At 40.0% G+C, this 20,541-nt stretch overlaps 1 protein-coding gene across 2 annotated transcripts in view; it reads left to right on the top strand.

Annotated features, from left to right (window-relative positions):
- The window catches only part of LOC147269485 (CUB and sushi domain-containing protein 1-like), a 406,566-nt gene that overhangs the window by 119,331 nt on the left and 266,694 nt on the right, over positions 1-20,541 (top strand). For both annotated transcript variants that reach the window (XM_086185701.1, XM_086185692.1), the window contains exon 3: positions 18,562-18,674. In XM_086185701.1, coding sequence (XP_086041827.1) covers positions 18,562-18,674 — 113 coding nt within the window. The remainder of the gene's footprint in view (positions 1-18,561; positions 18,675-20,541) is intronic.

Raw genomic sequence — 20,541 nt, 5'->3', positions numbered from 1 at the left:
GGCACTGACTGAACTTCTTCAATACTAGAGTATCACAAAATATCAATACCATAAGGAGTAAATCTTCAAGCTGTGGGTTCATTTTTATGTTGTATGATTGCTTTGAATGGAGAAATGCAGAAACCTAAAACAAAATAGTTGAAACAGACTATTGAAGTTAAGCTACATTTTTGTAAACTGGTTTATATTCTTGTCATGAAATCATTTTGAGTGTGCATAGAGGCCAAGGGGCTGAAAGTAAAGATTTTTAATGGTAACCCAATTAGATATTCTATCCTTAACAAATGCTCTTAAGTTGATGTTGTCGAGATCCTGCCATGACACACTGTGCAACGGACAGCATTTGGAAAACTTAATCTTCCCTTAAAACTCATTCGGGCCTGCAGCAGAGCTGGAATACTGTGGCTTCTCTTATGTATAGTAATGTTTGGCTTAAAATGGTCATTATTTTTTGTGAAATGTTCTGTATAGACTAATTATATCTGGCCGAACACTGCGGACCAATCTGTGCGCTCAGTCTGTGTCTGGCCTGCCATGTCCAGGGTTGTATTCAGTGACTTTGTGCACGACAGACGGGAGAGTAATATACAGCTACTTGTTACATTTGATAAACACAAACCAGCAACAGTGTTTATAGACTGCAGTTTGGAAAAGACTGATTGTGTGTGAACATGCGTTCATATGCCCTCACACCGGTACCAATCCGGGCAATATATTGACCTGAGTGCCATCACTCCTCATAGGCACCCATAAATTTTTCACCAGACGATGATTATCTAGTCTCTCAGTCAAGGTTGTATTATACCTCTAGACGAATACATGATGTAAAGCAAAGAGGGTTGACGATTGATTGAATACTGACAATAAAATGATTAGAAAGTCAAAATAATTGAGTGAGTGTTCAGCCAGAGTGCTTCACTTTTGAAAATGCCTCAAAGGAAATCTGGGAGAGTACTGAATGGGTCTGATACAGCTGATAAAGTGAGGGTTACTACTGGAACTACAGAGGACATATTGGATCATTGTTGATCACTGGGTGCTACAGAGGTTAGGTACAGAGTTCTGTTTGGTTTACAACGCTTGTGTCAAATGCAGCAGTACACATTCAGATAGTTTTTGTATCTGGTTCCATTCCGTATCTGCAGCTACATGTCGCTGGATCAGAGGGTACAGTGTTGTCCAGTCTTCCAGTCTTAGAAATGGCTATCTCTATAATAACCTCTTATCACATGGCTCCCCAAGGAGTCTACGTGAAGAGCTCAGAGGGGGTTATTTTTGCATCGGCCCATATTCAGCCATCGCGTGATGCTTACATATTCACTTGCTTCATCTTCTTCAACAGAGTGTACAAATGAGCTGAAGGGTTTGAGGGCAAAGTTTGAATCTTTTTTGGAATTTTGAGTTTTTTTGTTCTGTTTTCAATAAAGGTTTAATTTGCAGAATTTATGTATGTTGAGAGTGTGGATTACAGTATTGTGGGAGTATTTAAATGTCAAATGTGCTCACGTAGGCTGCCACTATTGTGGATTATTGGAACAGTCAGCTCTGTGGTTGCCTCTCGTGTGTGTGTGTGTGTGTGTGTGTGTGTGTGTGTGTGTGTGTGTGTGTGTGTGTGTGTGACTGCACATGCATGTGTGAGTAGGTGTTAAAGTTGGTATTTTTCTGGTATTTCAAAAACGACCTGATTTTAAATGCAGTGAGTTGCTGGCTTTTTCTCTCATGATCAGATGTGTCCAACACAGTCCCATGGGGATGCTGTAGCTACACAAGTATATTAAAGATGAGATGCACTGCTTGTGCAGTGGGGATTGGGATTTTGCCTGTAAGTGTGACAATCCCCATGGTGGAGACTGTATTTACTCTTTAGATAACTGTATGTTGGACATTAATCAAGCCAACTAATCATACCAAGGGACGCTACCTTCAAAATGCTCTTTGAGGAATGAAAATCCATGAGCTTACCTCTTTAGGTACATTCGAAAAAAAGTGTTTGGTCTCCTAAAAGTCTCACATCAGCCAATGAGTCAGCACGCTTTACATATTCAGGCCCTACAGAAAATTTCAGCACCTGACCTGCCCTGACTTGGACTATGTAACACATTTTCTGACGGTGTACATCAAGGTTGCTAAAGCAAGTGAATGAGTCATGAAAGGTGATGGACAATCAACACTTTTGCATCAGAGGGATTTGTCACTCAGACCCGCAGTTTCTTCTCATGCCTTCAGTTTTTTGCTTTAGTTCAAAAGAATCTCCCTCACGATCCTCTCTTCCTTGTAGGGTAGGTGTAACTTCGTCACATGAACAGAACATGGCAGAGAGTGTGAGAAACAGTGCTCAGACCGACTGGATGACGAAGAACATTTGACACATGGCTGATAGAGGGGAAAAAAGATGATGTCCGATGATGGAAAAGAATGAAGACAGAATGGCCTTGAATAAAATGTTTAGAATACCTGGTTGGCATATGTTCATGGAATGTAGTTCAGAGTTAGGAGTTGGGTAAGGGGTCAGATGTGGATTAAGGCGGGGGGAAAAAAGTCATACAATTTCTGTTACAAGCCTGAACATCCAGTCCTTAAACTGCCAACTCCTCACTGCATTAGAACCTTTTCCTACTCAACTAAGAGCTACACAGAGCAAGTGTAACATCATCTCTCCTGTTTTGACATCTTAATTTGGGGGTTTTGTCCATCACCTCACCTCTCATTTTGACTTTTTTACAAGTGGAGGTATTTGGACAAGATATTGGTGCTGACGAGGAGGAGGGTGCATCTGACCAAGCCAAAGACAGCCCACTGGCATCTTGGTCATTACAAAAATGATACTCGTCTCTATTGTCTTTGTTCTAATTGGGACCATAATTTACAAGGCAGACATGATTTTGTATTGAATAAGACTTAAAACTTGCAAATGAGACTGTAAACTCACTTAAGAATGTTTATAGAAGTAATTGATCAAGTGATAATAAGGTATTTTCTCATGCTGGCCAGGAAAGTCACTGTCTGCTAGCTAATGCAGGTTGAAGATGTTTCCACATTATTTCATTTATCAGAACAGGAAGCTCAGTTAATTCATTACAAAGTATTTATGTGCAGATTTACATATTTTCAGTTGAAATACTGTTTAAATGTGTGAAATGTCATATGATTTGGTCAAACAATTCATGAGTTACAGTGCAGGTATAAATTTTGAGGAGAGCAAAAACAGGCAGTATCACTGAGACACGATGTGATGAGATAAATGAGAATACTTCAGCGCTCTCATCCACTTTAAGATTTGTGTGTATTTGAATTTACAATGTTCAGGAGATTCACTTTAGAAAGGTAGAGCCTGCATATATATTTTGGTAAACAGGTGCAGGACAAAAGCAGCATCAGAAGAGAAAAGCACACATGAATTTTTCTTTTTGTTGTTGTTGTTTCCAAAGGATTTACTGCATGATCCATCAGTGCTTGAGGATCCTTGATGAATTTAAATGTTAATGCTCATCGTGCAATGAAAAAAGCAAAGTGTGCCAATGTGTTTTTGTATTCGTGACTTATACGCACAATTATGTATATGAAATGTTGTGCCAGGAAAAGTACAATGCATTTCAGAACTAATGCAGTAGTTAAATAAAGCTAACAATAAACTTGACAGTGAATTTAAATAATAGTTGTAATATGTCAATTTGAAAATAGGAACAAATAGGCTAAGAATTGAAAATGGTTGACATGTAGAGGTGGGCAGTAAGATGGCAGTTTTATGCATAGAATTATAGACTTGTTGGTTGTAGAGTGGCTCAATCTAATGTCTGGATCACAGGATTCTTGAACATAAATGATTATTATAGGTAAACCAATAGAAGTTTGCTAATATGGGATTTTTTTTTCTCCTTGAATAAATGTGTTTGGTCCATTCAAAAGCTCATTATTAAAATCAGCCTTTGATAAATTAATTAGTTCACTGGTGTCATAGCAGGAAGGAGAAGAAACTGCAATGCATGGTGGGTGAAATACACCTCAGTGTCATTGTAGCTGACTCGCTCCATGAGCCCTCTGAGGGTCCATCGCACAAAGTTCATTTTTCCACAGAAATGGAACAACACTTGCTATGGCAGTGGGGTTTCCGTCAAAGCCAAGTGAACAGGGCATGTTGATCCACTCATGAAGCAGAGCCTCACTATGTAAGCGTTTGTTGCGCAGGCGCTTTCCTGATCACTACCACATAAACAGTCCATGGAGTGGAGGGATCGTATCTGTTAGCTCTGTTTACCCTCCCCTTCTGTACAGGCAGGGAGGCCAGTGTAGTACCAAAGTTCACTCAAGTCTTAACACACTCCTCTGCAGGGCCAAGCTGTCCCGAGAGGAGTTGTTCCCACACCAGACAGTTAAGATTCCCCTCAGGATACCCTGCACTGCAGCAGTGTAGAGTAGCAGGACATTCTGTGAGACCTTGAATTTCCTCTGCTGTCTGTGGTGACGCAGGTGCTGTCATGTCTGTGCTACACAGTGTCTATGTGAAGTCAATATTATGTCCTCAGTAACATGCACACTGAGGTACTTTAAGCTGTTAAGTCTGTCCTGTCGAAGTCCACAGCTCCTTGGTTTAACTGATGCTTAGCAATAGCCCCCCCCCGCTCCTCGTCATTTGTGATCCTGCCATGAATGTGGTGTCAGTAAATGGTATGATTGTGGAGCTTAGTTTGGCAGTGTGATGCTCAGCATGCTGCTCTCTACCCATATACAGTACACGTCCACATCCATGATCCAGGAGTTGTTGTGACGCCAGTTTGTCAGTTTACTGGTCACCACTGGGTAAGAGCAGGTGTAAACACTTTGATGTACACTTTTGACAACAATATATTCATCTTCATCTCCCTTTTCTTCCTCACTCTTTTCACTCTTGCATTCTTTTTCAACTTGTTTCTATGCTCATGTATATTAATGCAGGTGAATGTCAGAGAAGTGCTGGAGGAAAGTGAAAATGGAAAGGTAGAGTTGATGACTGGAGTGAGTAAAAAAAAAAAAAAAAGAGTGCAGACAAGCAGAAGGAGTGAGATAAACTCAGGGTGCCTCACCTCCCAACTGGGCATCAAGTTTCAAGATCAGAACATCATACACTGGTTGTTGCAGCTCCAAGACGGTATGACCCAACATTCTTTACAGGAGTGTTAACTGCAACTTGTCCTGTCCGAAGAAATAAAATTGTCATGATCATAGCACATATAAAGGCCACTGAATCGACCAATAACATCGGGAAGTGATTGGGAAATGCAGTGAAAAGTCACAGCTGCAACAGAGGTTCAAGCTATCAAAAGAGAATGAACAAGTGCTTGGAAAACTCATACCTCTCATGTGTTGTATGAAGTGTGTATATAATCACAGCTGCTTGTAATGCCTGGAGGATATGGGAGGATGTATGACTGTCAATACAATCAATGATAGCAGTCGGCAAGATTGCATGCAAACCCATTAGGTGAGATTTCTTATGAAATGCCTGGAAACGGTTGCATAGATTTTTCGGTCCAAAAATATAAAGACAACAATTAACACAAATAGAGCTGCAGTAATTAAGGATCAACATCTCTGCCCTTGATTGCCAAATTAATCTCAATGCCAAATTAGGGAACCTTTGTTTGGCTCTTGTTGTTGTATTTTGTTTGCTTTGTTGCTAATTACCGATCAAAGCACTGTAGTTTAATTTGCTGAAGAGGAGATGTTGAGACAAAGTGAGGCATGGAGATTGAAGCAGGTGTGGAGACACACTGGGTGAGGAAACAACCTGTGGCGGTCTCGCATCAATACTGCGATTACCTGTGTCAAGAATGTTACATGTTTCAAGTACTGTGAAGTTGTCTGGATGATTGTAGTACAACCCAAGGAGAAAAATATATATATATATTTGGGGCAGATTTGTGTAAACACACAACAGGTATAGTTAGAGGCGCACCGGTCACATTTTTCTTGGCCGATTTTTCTTCTTCTTTTTTTTTTTGTAAGTGTGACTTGCTGATGCCGATTTTTGCAGATTCCAATTTTCTGTTTAAGAATTATATTTGACAGAATATAAAAACCAAATCTACTTTTCTTCAGTGGAAACTTTTATTCACATCATTAACAATATTTATATTAACAACAGGAAATATTACTCTTACATTTACCCCCAAATGCACCAGCTGTGTCTGAAATTTCTTTTCATACGGAATAAAAGCGGTGGAATGCAGCAGCCAGTGAAGGCTAGGAGAGTCTGCAGGCTTGTTCTTGGAACTGAGCTCTACCGGCTAGCCTAAGCTGCTTTCCCTTTATTGACTCTCTCAAACTGTGCAGATTCAACAGGATGATGGAGTTTTATGTGCCTGAATAGGTTTGTTGTTTGTTTTTTGCCTTATATGTCTGATAAATTGCAAGCATTATATCATCATTACTTGCTGTGAAGAACTTCCACACTGAATTTCCTCTGGGCATGGCTGTGCCGCGTTGTGGCTGTGATGCCGATCACGTCAGTTATCCACACAGCTGGAATGTCCGGCTGCTCGCCAGCTTGTTAAATTGCTGAGATTTTTCCTGATTTGGTCGTGATCTCTTCATTTGTGTGTTTCTATGACATTCACGTAGAGTACATGTTTATGTTGTGTCCTTTTCAGGTCTGTTTTTGTGATAGGAAGCCTGCACATGGTGTTTTATTTTGAAAACTGACAGGATATACTATGCCATTCATTTGGAGATTTCCTGTCTGTCTCAATCTGCTCCGTGCAAATTGATTCACATCCATCAAAAATAGATCAGCTACTATTCCTGCGTGCAGGCAAGTAACCAGCCAGAATCAGAAATATGTGACACTGCCTGGCCAGTCACTGGTTAGGGACGGTCGCACTGAAAACCGGCCGATTCCAGTCCCTTGCTGGAAAATGGGTGCATTATTTTGGTACAAGAATGCCAACACCTTCATATCTTATGCCTTCATGAAACAAAAAAAATTATATCAGACTTCATCTGTAGACACAACTCTTCTGTGTGCGTGTGTCATAGATAACATGTAAAATGCATGCACCTGTGTGTGAAGGTGCCCTTCCCTCAGGCCTTAGGGTGAATGTGATTGTACACTTTTAATGTTCACACATTGTCAGAAACCTTTCACTTATACTGCACTGATACACACTCTCATACAAACACACACACACACACACGCCTGTAGAGGACACATGTCATAGGCTTCTAAACAAAACTGACAAAGGAGAGGGGGAATGGGGGGGAGAATGCAACGGTGGACAGGAAGGAATACAGGAGAGAGGAGGGTCTCTTAATTCTTGTTTCCTTTCTCTAATCCTCCCCTTCCCTCTCTCTCTGCCTCTCTCTCACTGTCTCTTGGAAGCATAGAGAATCAGTTTTAATGGTTTGTCAAATAATGCTTTTCTCCCCCACAGTGGATTGGTGGTGCAGTGTTTGTGTTAGCCTTGTGTGCATCTATCGGTGTGTGTGCGTGCGTGCGTGCGTGCGTGCGTGCGTGTGTGTGTGTGTGTGTGTGTGTGTGTGTGTGTGTGTGTGTGTGTATGTTTTAACAGGGAAGCTTGCCCTACTTTAGCCCAGTGGTTTTCTCTGTTGATATTGCCCATAGTGCTGGATTATACGCTTTTCAATGTGGTCAACACACTCATAAAACAATACCCTTAAAAATACACAAACATTAACATGCGTACAACAAATGTATAGTTGGTATAGAGCTGCACACAGACCACATACACACATACAGACACACACATACATACTTTGTCATGGTGTACATTACATATATGTTAATGTTCTCTCACATGGATCATCATGTAACCACTGGAGGGGTCTGTGTTAGTTTCTATGTTTGCGTGTGTGTGTGTGTGTGTGCGCACGTGTGTGTGCATGTGTGTCAACAATGGTTAATATGATAACATAGCTTCTTACTTAATTTCATAAACAGTGTCTGGGTGTGACAATATATGCTAATTTTGTTTATTTTTTGCCCAAGGCCGTATGACCAATGTCTGCACGAGACTGCAGACATTACATGAATGTGAAATTTACGTAGCAGTGTGTTTTAAGTGTGAGTATGCACGTAGAACACAACAAAGGAACAGTGTTTTTTTTTAACATGTTACATTAGCTGAGAGGATACTCCTGTTGTTGACAATGCCAGTATTTTTCCAAATATATGATCCACTTCACTGTGTGCATATCAACTTGTGTGAAAATATATTGGGGAATTTGCTGTTTTAAAGGACAATAGTGATGTTGAATTTACTTATTGATCTTAACAACAGGATTATAGATGCAAATTTATTTGATTTGTTTCAGTGGAAAACTAAAAACCAAAAAACCAAAAACCCCAAAACAAAAAACAAACTAAGTTGCTCTGTTGTCTTGCACAGCCTTTTGTAGCGTAGCAGGTATTTGTTTTAGTCCATTTTTAAACAGATTTTACTCATTTTCCATTTGCAATGTTTTGTCTAAAGGAGCACAAAGATGCAACTTCAGTTGTAATTGACAGTTGTGTCACTGCCAGGTGCATTGCAGTCTTAAGTGTGTGATGGATATAGCAATATATTCTCAGGCTCAACAGGCAGGTGTTTTTTATGTGAGTGTGATAGAGTGCACATGTTTGTGTGTCACACTAATGATTGCTCACCTGTAAGCTCTTTGATTGATGCTTTCTCCTGGCCCGCCTGCACTGTTTCACACGATGAGAGATACTGAGAACAGAGTGGTTATAGAGAAATAGTGAAATAAAACCGCATCAACTAAAGAAGAAGTAGAAAAGTAAGCTGAGAGACTGAACATGAGATGTAGAAAAGTAGTCGATATGTACGTGCCTTGTATTTGTATCCATCTGGTCCAAAAGGTTTTAGATTTTTGTTAAACAAATGAATTGCTTCTGCTCAGTGACAGTAACAAGGACCTTCAATGAGAGAGGAACTAAATTTTTCATTTAAGCTGCTTATTGACAGTTGTAATGTTATAAAGCCTCCACAGCGAAAATGGCAGCAGAAAAACAAAGAAACAAAGAACAAACAAAGGGAAAAACACAAGGTGCTACATTTTCTGTGAGGCGCTTACAAATGGATTGGTAATACAATGGAATCTAGGCATGATGGAATTAACAGATCCGTGAGACTTATAAATAGAAAGTTATCACAGTGACAATCATGATGTCCACTTTTTTTAATAAGGAGGAACAATCTTGCACTTATCCATCAGAAACTACTCTGAACGTTCAGTATTTTGTGAGTTTGGTGGCCCTTAAACTATTCAATATGTAGCTTTTCTCATGAGTCACTTCATGAAGATGTTGATCTGCCAGGCACCGCTGGGCTGGATCACATGCATTTGCTTTGGAGGCAAATGAAAGGTGGACACCACGTATCTCAGTGATAGTGATGAGGTGTATTTTGTGTACACGCGTAACGAAGATAACTAACTAAGAAGATGATGACATCACTTTTTTTTTTTTTTTACACACATACAACTTTGCCACTAGTGTACATTGTAGAACTGCATGTTACATGCAAAGACATTTGTATATATAGTTTGTGCTGGAGAGCCTTTTAGATGCCATCAAATGATGATACCAATGCCAGCCCATACTGGGAGTCACCATGTTTAAAACCATTTCAGTGTTGTGCCAGACAACATTGACTGACAGATGCATGTTAAATAGTCTGCTTGTTTTTCTATAGTACATAATGTATGAAGTTAAGAGGGTGGTAAGTTTATGAAGTGCAACCCATTAAGCCTCTGTAGACCTGGAAACCACTGAACTCTTTGTGAGACGGAGAGAGGGTCTTGGCTTAGAGCCACAAATCTGGAAACCCCTGCTGATGCTGCAAGGCAGAATTGACTTTTCTAAGGTGCAGTTACATTTACAGTTGTCAAATTTGAACTTTGTATACCGCTGGATTCCAGTTGTCAAGGTTTGGATGTGGTGGTGATGGATCCAGGCACCTAAATATTGCCTGTTGGCATCTGCATTTAATAAAAAATGATCTTGAGAGGGCTGATGTGGAGCAACCACTGACCTATAGGCATGGTAAAAAACACTGCTCTACGCCGGGGAGACAATATTATTACACAATAATATTATTATCCTATTGTGACCCCCCCCCCCAAAAAAAAACACCTCAAATGACATGATCCAGGTTCAAATCTACCTCACCTGATTAAAAAAAAAAAATATATATGTGTATTTATGTATATGTATATATGTATATGTATATATATATATGTATATGTGTATATATGTATATGTATATGTATATGTGTATATATGTATATGTGTACATATATGTATACATATATGTATATGTATACATATGTGTGTATATATGTGTGTGTATATATGTGTGTATATATGTGTGTATATATGTGTGTGTATATATGTATATATATGTGTGTGTATATGTGTGTGTATATATGTGTGTATATATATATATATGTGTGTATATGTATATATATATGTGTGTATATGTATATATATATGTGTGTATATGTATGTGTATATGTATATGTATATATATGTATGTAAAATTGTTTAAAAAATCAGGAAAGGGATACTGAGGCAACATGATGCTCCTTGAAGACACCAGGGGATCACTGAGGTTCTTACCTTTTTATCACACACATCGAATGCCACCTACTACCGAAGCGACCTTGAGCAAAGCCTCCAGCTTCTCTCAACACTGAAGCAGCGCTGCCACACATGCACATCAGGTCATGTACCTCTCCCACTTCCTGTTTTAAATAGGAGTGGGTGAAATCAACTCCCATAGACAAATTAAAATATCACGGCTTCCTGTCTTTCCTCTTCCATCTTGCCTCTTTCTTTCCTTTCTGTTCACTTCTTCTTCTTTCCTGTTTTTTTTCTTTGCTTCTCTCCTCTTTCCTCTCTCTTCTCTTCTTTTATCTTCCCTGTCCTCTTTCTCTTTCTAATCCACGACTTGTCTCTTTCTCTTTAGCCAGTATAGCTAAAAAGTTAGGAGTTAGCTCAAGGCTAATGTAGCCCTGGGAAGATTTATGTTCCATAGCCAGGGGTTTACAATTAATGGGAACTAATTATACATAAATACAGCAATTGTCAAAGTGCTTTGCGAAATGAGTGGTTACAAAATATTGTTTTACTTCCATATCTGCTAAAATGTAAGAACTTCATATCTCCAGTACATGACTTTGCTGTATCTATGTCATCCAGGAATGTTTGAAAGTGAAAGGGATTCCACATTATCACAGTAGTACGTATTCAATGTTAAAACAGAGATAAACTAAAAAAGGAAAAATGCCCATCTTGCCTCAGGCCATTGTCTTCATGTACTGCACTAACACATGAATACAAAAGAACTGGTTGTTTTGCATATCCCCATCTGGCTTCAGAAATTTGAGAAATGTGAGGTAGCAGTGCCACAGAATTATACCACTCCTGTTTACAGATTTGTACCACACCGTTTCCTCACTCACACTTCGTCTCAGCCAGCCAACAATGCTGCCACGTTCTCATCTAGTTTTCTGACATTTTTATTTTACTCTCAGTGAATTTTAGCTAATTTTCCCTACTGTAATTTAGATTATTTACTATTAACTTCCTTTCATTCTCTCTACATTGGTCTGTTGTGTCCTTAACATGCACATACTGTCTATTTGTTTAATCCGCATTGTGTCACTGATTGTCTGTTGGGCTCCACCCGACAGATCTCTTAAAAACTGATTACACCTTCAGAAGAGTAACAAACATCCAGTGTGAGGTGTAGGCACCAATTGGTAGTCATACTGGTGCGTTGACTTTGGTCTGGTCTCGACTTTCCGTATAACAGAACAAAGTTTATAAATTATCTCAAATAATACAGCATTTCTTTATTTGGCAGAAAGACTTTGTATTCCTCTTTGAGTGACTTTGCTGTTTTCCAAGTGGACCTTGAACATGGCATTCTTTCCACAGCTCTAGAGAGCTACTTTAGAGATGAGATGGCAAAATTTAAAACCCAAAATATTTAATCTCATGAATATGAAAATTTGAAACACCAGAAATATGGAAAATATCAGACCTTTAACAATTCTCACTGGTGGAATGACTTACATTTGGGACTCTTCTGTTATATGAGCAAGTATGAGCAGACGGCAGAGCAGGGTTAGCCCTTGAACAAGCAGACATGATGTTAACACCAGAAAGTAATTGAAAATGTGAAGAACATGGAACTGTTTCCCTCTAGCAGTTAAATTGGAGCTTGAAGACGCTCCCTAAGTAACAGTGGGGTCATTCATGTATAGAACACAGTTTCTCAAAATTTGAACTCGTCTTTGCAACACAAAGGCAAATAGCTCACTATTCAATAGAGTTTATTCTACATTAGTTAAAATGACAACACTTATGGAAACATAGTTATGGTGATGAGCAACTGTCAAAGTTTTTTTTTTTTAAGTGAAATTGATGACAATTAACCAACACCCCAACCCCCCTGACTTCTGCACCTGACCCCACCCTCCTCTTTCACTCTCGTACCTGCACGATACTGAGGAGCCACCAAGCATCACGTCCAGCGTGTTACTAACATCTTGTTGATAGTGTGGTCCTTGTTAATGAAAAGGTAGAGATCGTGAAGCAGTTAAATTCTTTCTCCTCTTCAGGCTCAGCTGTGGTTGGTGGTGAAAACGGTGCACAACAGCTGTTAGGATGCGTTGAATGTGATTGTTTGAGAAAGAGAATAGATTTGTGGCCGGCCTACGCGTTTACAACTGATGTAGTGGAAATCCAGTCTATGTTTTACACTCCATTTATTCTTCATACTCTAAACCCTTGAGATTCATGTCAAAGCAGACAGCACCAGAGCAGCTAGGGGTCATCTTCGGTCACTGAATAAGTCTCTTGTTCACTTCTGTCAAGATTTCAGCTGTTAGTGTGTGTTCCACCCAACGACGGCCTGCTCACGAGCATTCTGTTACCTGTGAGTTGTCAACATCCCCTGGCTGCAGACATCAGTCTTAAATGTGTCTTTATGAAGACGGGACTAATAAAGGATGTCTTTGCCACTGCAAGAAAAAAAAAGGGTAGAAGTACTTTAAAATGCACTCAGTCAATACTGTTCAATATCAGCATAAATCATTAAAGAGGAGGAGGAGGGTCTAATATTTAAACCTCAATATTGCAACATATTAATTTACAAACAGTAATACAGACAAATGAGAGCACCTACAACACACTCCGTTCTTCCATCGAATACAGTCACACATAGAGCATGCTTGTGTTCTGTTTTATCTCTCTCTGCAAGGGTTCACAGCAAACACTGTGCCATTTCTTTTTTTCCTGCTCTGCTGTATTCTCGTATTATCGATGGCCATGCAGACAGGTAGGGGCTTGTCTGTGGTCATGCTTGGGCTGCAGCTGTGTTTGGGGCTGTTCAACTCCATCACACACTTATTCTCTCAACTGTTAAAGCATCATTGATTCTAAAATGGGGGTGTCAATTTTGAAGCATCCCATCGTACACACTGCTTTAACAAGATTCACTGTGTCTCCATTGTTATTGAGAAACCTCTGAAATGCTGCCAGTTTGTAATGCTTTTAAGTGACCAACTTCTTTACATTTATGCTGATGTTTGTCCTCTATTTGGTCTGTGGAAGAGTGGTCACTTAAGCGGTGTTCATCAGAATTACAATGACGCTATCCTACAGTACTAAGGTATGCTTGTGGTCCTATTCAGTCTCTACAGTAATCCTACCTTAATAGATAGGATTACTGCTCACGTCTGACTGATGGACTGGCAGGCGGAGCAAGAGATGGAGGGACAAATACTAATGGGCAGTCAGACAGATGGATGAAGCAACAGAGAGACAAATGCAAGCTGGCTGACTGGTCAGCTGACTGTAAAGACGGGCTGATTGATGAAATGAGCTGGATGACTGATTCGACGGTTGATATGAATGGTCAGATATTTTGAAGCAAGCTTACTTATTTTTGTTGAAATGTCAAACAGCTGTAGGTCCAGTGTGTTGTCCTGATTTGGAGGCCACACAAAGAGAGCAAGAAAATTAGGAGAGACAGACAGACAGACAGAGGGAGAGGGAGAGGGAGATGGGGGGGTGCAGAGAGAGAAAGGCAGAGCCACACAGCTATGGAGAATCATGTCCGTCCATCAGCACAGTGACAGCTAGAAGATTACTGCTCATTACCTGACTGACTGGACTGACTAACTGACAATCCTGTGAGTGTGAGTGTGTGTATCTATCTTTCTCTATCTGTGTGAGGACCCATTTGTGTTTTAGACCTTGGGAGAAGGGACATCATTTCCTAACACATAATCCCTAGGCAATTTTAAGACCAGGCTTTAGGTTCAGTTAAGGGTAAGGGGTGGAGGTTAGGCTCTTCGTTGTGATGGTTAGTGCGGATGGCTTAGGAATGCATTAAGTCAATTAATGTCCTCACAAGGATGGAAGTACAAATCTCTGTATGCATATGAATGATTTTCTGTCAGTCTCCTAGTCAATCCTCCATTTGGGACTCAAATCACAGCTCCGTTTTAGACAGATAAATGGAAGGATATTGTTGCAATGCGTGTTTGGATTAATTCATGATATTTGAATTGCACTGCTTGTGTGTGTGTATAGCGCTAAATGTCGTTCAATTCACACATGATTAATTGATGAATTCTTTAGAGCTAAATCTTCATTCAAGCTAAAACAGTTTGACCTTTGAAGTTTTCAGTGACAGCCCTGAAACTGTATAGCTCCACAATAACTCTTTGATCAATAGAAATTCTCCAATAATCACCTTTCATTATAGCTCTGACCAATGTCAGGCATTAAACTCTGCCCATAGCAAAAATGTCCTTGAAAGTTCATATGCCCATGAAATTAAAAATGAAGAGTAGTAATTAGTCATACCAATTTTCAGTTTGTTCACATTTTATTTAGAAGTAAAATATTCATGTGAGAATGCAACTGCTGTCCCCTTTCGGGCACCAAGGTGATTTATTGTAGCTTGTGACCAGGCAATTCTCTTTGGTTGAGAAAAATAGGCCTTAAGAGAAACTGCAGCCCAGACAGAGCCTTAAAAAGTAGACAATGTCACACTGCCGATTAAAGAAATGCCAATCCAGTATAATCCTTAGAAACACCTAACACATGATGATATGGTGTTTGGAAGGGCGGGTAAAACCAAACGCATTTTATAGCATGCTCCCTTAATCTCTTTTTGTCTCCACTTAGTGTCCTTATTCTGAGGCCAGAGAATTAAAACAATGCATTCTCCTCTCTTCTGTTTTCATTCTCCTCTGTGTTTACACTCTCACAGGTCTTTTTTTCCCCAGTCCATCTGACCAACTTCCTCTCTCTCTGTCTCTCCCCCCTCCCCATGTCTGGCATGCATTTATACTTTAGCCGAACTCTGACTCTGACCAGATGATGAAAGTGAATTGTCATCGTCCCTGCTTGGATTGTGTTAGTATTTAAACCCTGTTTCAATGTATTGGCTTTCCTCTTTCCTTTTCATTGGTATCTCTTCAACCTTCATGGTTGCCTCTATTTGTGTTTCTATGAGCTAACGATGCCTTGAACATATTTGCATTGGTATAAAATCAAGGCAATCAGATCTTGTCATGACTTTTACTCTGCTAATGTTGCTGTGCCGCTCTCCTTTATTCACAATCAGACTCTCCAAATGTGAAAATTACTACGTTAATGCGAAAAATGAGCAGTTTCACAGGCAGCACTGACCATCCCCGGCTAAAATAACAAACGTTATTGGCTGCAGATCCTATCAGCTTTCGGTTAATTAGTGTGAATTCCATGAGGAACTTGACTACAGGCTGAAATTTAACGTGATGTCATGTTCAAGTGCTCTCTGCAGCCGATGCCTGTGCTACAAAGATTGCTAGTGACTAAAGAGCCTCCACTCTGCATGTTACAATGCCGTAACAATTAGAATGAGCTGGGTTTTTCTTAAAGATGCCCCCACACGTTGAAAATAATGATTTTGAAAATACCACCTTCACCTCCTTAATCAAAAATAGAAAATTTATTAAGTCCAGAATATAAAGGCCCATCTCCAGTGGGGTTTTTTGTTTTTTTTGCATAAATTTATATGCTGAATATTGGATCAGCGCAGGGTTGGCTTCCAAAGGATTCGTGTTCAGCTTTCATTGTCAACATATCAGTCTTTAAATCTTATGGAGCTTAACATTTCTGAACCAAGAACAACATTATGTAGATCAAATTTTAAAGAAATAGTCGGATTGAGTAAATACCACTGCTATTTCAATGTGGCATACATATTCAATTAACATTTCAGTTAGTACAAATATAAATATCAGATCAGACTTGATAGCAACATATTGACATAAAAACTGCTGAAGAATATCAAAAGTAAAATGAAAGATAAATTTGCTGCATTGGTAGCAGGCAAACCGATATAGCTGAAGGCTTCCCGGGCTAGAATGAATATTTACTTTCTCTAGTGGGTTTTCACTCTGCCTGCAGGTCTCCTCTCAGTTGAACATATACCTCCTTAGAGAGACAACCACATGCATCCTGCCCATATCACATCTTTTCAATACAAATAAGTGTTCTTATTCCCACCTCCTTTGAAATGTCTAAGCTCCTCATCCTGTGAGGGAAACTAATTTTGGCCACTTGTATCTGCAGCCATCACTACCTGGAGCTACAGGAGCTTGGATTGGAACACAGACCAACAGAGAAAATGACACCCCTAAAACACATACTGCTCTAAACCTGGGTGCGTTGCTGTCAACCCAGGCTGAGTACCATTCCTCAGACTTGCAGGTGCCGGTGCCCTGACTGTTACCGCACAGCTGCAAACCAGTCCAGTGTGCACGGAGGCATTATTCGATAAAACCAACAGATAAACATAATCTTTAAAAAAAAAAAAAAAAAGGTACATGAAGTTGTCAGTAAACTGGAAAATCTCTACTCCTCAGCTGTCCATGAAAATTTCAAACCCGAAAGGTACAAGTGTGATGAAGCTTAAAAAAGAAACAAAGGAACTTGATTTGTTATTCATATAGAAATTTCAAGAACATGCCCCAGTGTTTCAAAAACAACTCACTCTCTCTTTTCTTTTCTTTTTTTTTTTGGCCCTTTGCAGAAGTTTGACTTCTTTGCGCATAGGGACTTAGCTTTTGATAAACTATTTGATACTGGACCTTTGTGTAAGTTAAACTTGCAGTTTGGAACTTTTGTCTGTCTATTTTTGAAGTAATTACAAGAAGACTCTCTCACCCAGGAGTGCTGTCGTCAAGCCTTCCAGTGCAAATAAGGACAGAGTGGGGAAAAAAAGTCCAAACACTCCAGAAGGAAGAGGTTTAAAGGCCAGTTCCAGCTGCAGTTTGCTGCACAACAACACGCATACATGAACCATGCTTTGACACAGCTGTGTTTTTGTGAATCTTTGGTGTAATTTCCTTCATTATTGCAGGCCTGTCCAGTGCTCTCTCGCTCTGACTCTGATGAAGACCGGTATCAAGGTGTCAGAATGCTACTCTGGGACAAATCTGTCCTCCATGTTCTCCATTATACAGGGGCCAACTATAGTCCATGTTTTTATTTACTGTTTATTGCTCTCTTCTTTTTTTTGTGCTGCAACCCCCTCTAAAAACAGGCCTTCTTTTGTGAGAGGAGTACTCTCCAGATATTTTCGTGGGTGTTTCTTAGGTTTTTTTCAGCGTTCTCCATTTCTAATCAGTCATAACTGGTTGACTTAAAATGCATCACAGTGCTCGGGTATGGAATTGTCCTTCCAGAGAGCTGATATAGAAAGTTAGTATACACATACATATACATAAACACAGAGAGATTTATGTGGTGGTTATAGTCTTAATTAGCACTGTGCAACCACATTTGGCAAAGGCCTGAATGTAACGGATGTTCATTTATAAATAAAAGTCCTGTACTCCAGCTTTGCAGAATCTGTGTACACTGCATTTATATGCATCTTTCAGAGATGCATGAAGTTCTATGCCCGAACATCCATGCAGTCACAGTATGACTTAGATTGAAGTTTTCCATTTTCACTTTCAACTCCTTGAGGTTTGTGTCATTTCTTCTCTCAGAATCCTCCTTTGCATCCTCCCCAAAACGTTTAACTGTCAACTCTCAATTATGTCTGAAGAAGCTGTTTCAGTACAAATATAATGAATATGTATCAAAGACTCTTTTTTTTTTTTTTTTTACGACAGGCTATCTTAGTATTAATTTCTGAATCAGTTACAGCTTTTTTATGTTATGGCTCATGGTTGGTCAACAACAATAGTAGATCTCAGCAAAGATTTATTTTTAGTGAGAGAAAAATCTCAATTCTTTCATTTTCGTTGAAAGAGACAGCAGGAAAACTGATACTAGCACAGGGCTAGGAAGACAAAGTGCAATGCCTTGGAAGAACTGATCCTAGAACAGTCTGGGCTTTTATGGCTCCGGGCCTGGTGAGATTAACCATCATGTCAACATATTCAACACTGAACGCCATAATGTGTTTTACTGTCAGATACTTCACTACCTCAGAATCTCATGCTGTGTTTAAGAAATGTTTGTTGTTAACATTTCTCTCTGTTTTACAGGTTGTCAGGGTTCATGCTGCCCTCTCCAATTGTCAGCAGTGGATCTATATTGGCTTTGTGGTTTACCACAGATTTTGCTGTGAGTGCACAGGGCTTCAAGGCTGTATATGAAGGTAAGAGTGTGTGTGTGTGTGTGTGTGTGTGTGTGTGAGAGAGAGAGAGAGAGAGAGAGAGAGAGAGAGGAGAGATCATTTTTGAGGTTATAATGATGTTAAATTTGCCTGGAAATAGATCAATCGGTGGAGGGAAATCTTTTTAATCACAATCACTTTGGTCAAAAAGAACATACGTGGAAAGCAGCAGAAAAGACCCCCATCAGGGCCACAACAGAGTCAGCAACAAGGACAACAACCTGTGAAGCAGGAGGTGGGGCGTTGCTGGGTTACAAGATGGCATGTAGAGGAAGCAGGAAATGTAGACGGATTGAAGCAGCTTTAAAAAGGTGCCTTGAATATCATTTGCTAATGTCATATGTGGAAGAGAGTCAGCTGAGCCTGTTGAATGTGTGGAAGGAGATAAGTGGGTCTCCAGCTGAAGTGAGCTCGCTTGGAACAGCTGATCGTCTACTGTAGCAGGGATGTGAGCAGAGCTTGATATGGCCTGCCAAAACTAACACTGTGCTCCATTTTTGCATGACAGTGAATTACGAGTAGAAAGTAGTACCATGTAACGTAATGTGGAAAGTACACTTAAGAGCACATACCTGTACTAAGGCCAAGGCCAGTGCAACCACATCTGTCCCAACGAGCACTGGAGCTTCCCTGGTCCGTGTTCCACCACAGGTAGTTTTTTGCATAATCGTCCTGACTGCTAACCAAACAGACAGGCGAAAAAGAAAAAAAAAACCTCCTTGATGAAGTTCTACAATTCTACAATTTCATTTAGCAGACGCTTTTGTCCAAAGCGACGTACAACACAAGCAAGAATTTAAACTTAATTAAGGAAAAGTCCATAGGAAGCGCAAAAGTGCTTCAGTTGTGAAGTTGAAAATAAGTCTGTAAATTCATCATTTTAATTATACATATGAAGTTATTGATACTAGGGTCGGCATGGCTCAGAGGTAGAGTGGCCGTCAAGCAAGCGAAGGGTCGCTGGTTCCATCCGCACTTCCCCTGGTGACCATGTTGAAGTGTCCTTGAGCGAGATACTGAGCCCCTTATTGCTCCTGATGGCCCAGTCATGGGTTGGTGACCCATCTAGGGTCCCCCCCCCCCCCTCGGGCCCTTAATGGATAAGCAGTACAGCAAATGGATGGATGAATGTGTGGAAGTTATTGATAGTAAGCTGTCAAGCATCATATTGAGCAATACAATGACGTAAGTGATGGGATGGGATGGGAACAGTGATGGAGTTATATACAGGGATTAGTATGAAGCTTGGGGCAATGATAATTTGGAGGTATATATTTCAAGTTATCTTCTATATTACTCCTTAATATTTGAGATAATCACTTTGAATCTCAATTCAAATGATGATGTGCTTGTTCGGATATTAGGAAGGCATGTTTGTGATGGTCTCTGTATGTGTCAGTGTATAGCACAGAGATATCAGGGAGCAGAATCTGGTGTTGATGAAAATGAGTCGGGATGAAACTGTATGGCTGAGGCCTAGTTGTGATTTATGAGAATAACTGTTCATGTTAATGATCCTGTGTGGGCGACTTGGCTCACAGCCCAGTGCTGCTGTCTTGGTCTTTCCTCTATCATTGAAACTACTGAGCTTTGCAATATACAGATTCCAAGCATTTACTCACATATACTGCTTTCTCATTTCTACACAGACATGTGCATGTTCATGCTGGTGTAGCTTGTGTGTTACAGGTGTGTTACAAAGGATTGTTCCTGTCTGCATGCTTGCTTCTTAGCCTGACCTTCTGAACACACACACACACACACACACACACACACACACACACACACACACACACACACACACACACACACACGGGGGTTACGCTTGTGTAACAGTAGTTCGTCTATG

Source organism: Aulostomus chinensis, chromosome 2 (assembly GCF_037954235.1).
Source record: "Aulostomus chinensis isolate RoL2024-O1b breed Wild chromosome 2, RoL_Achi_v1.0, whole genome shotgun sequence".
Classification (NCBI taxonomy): domain Eukaryota; kingdom Metazoa; phylum Chordata; class Actinopteri; order Syngnathiformes; family Aulostomidae; genus Aulostomus; species Aulostomus chinensis.
Note: the sequence above shows the minus strand (reverse complement) of the source record. Positions and strands in the feature narration are given on the sequence as shown.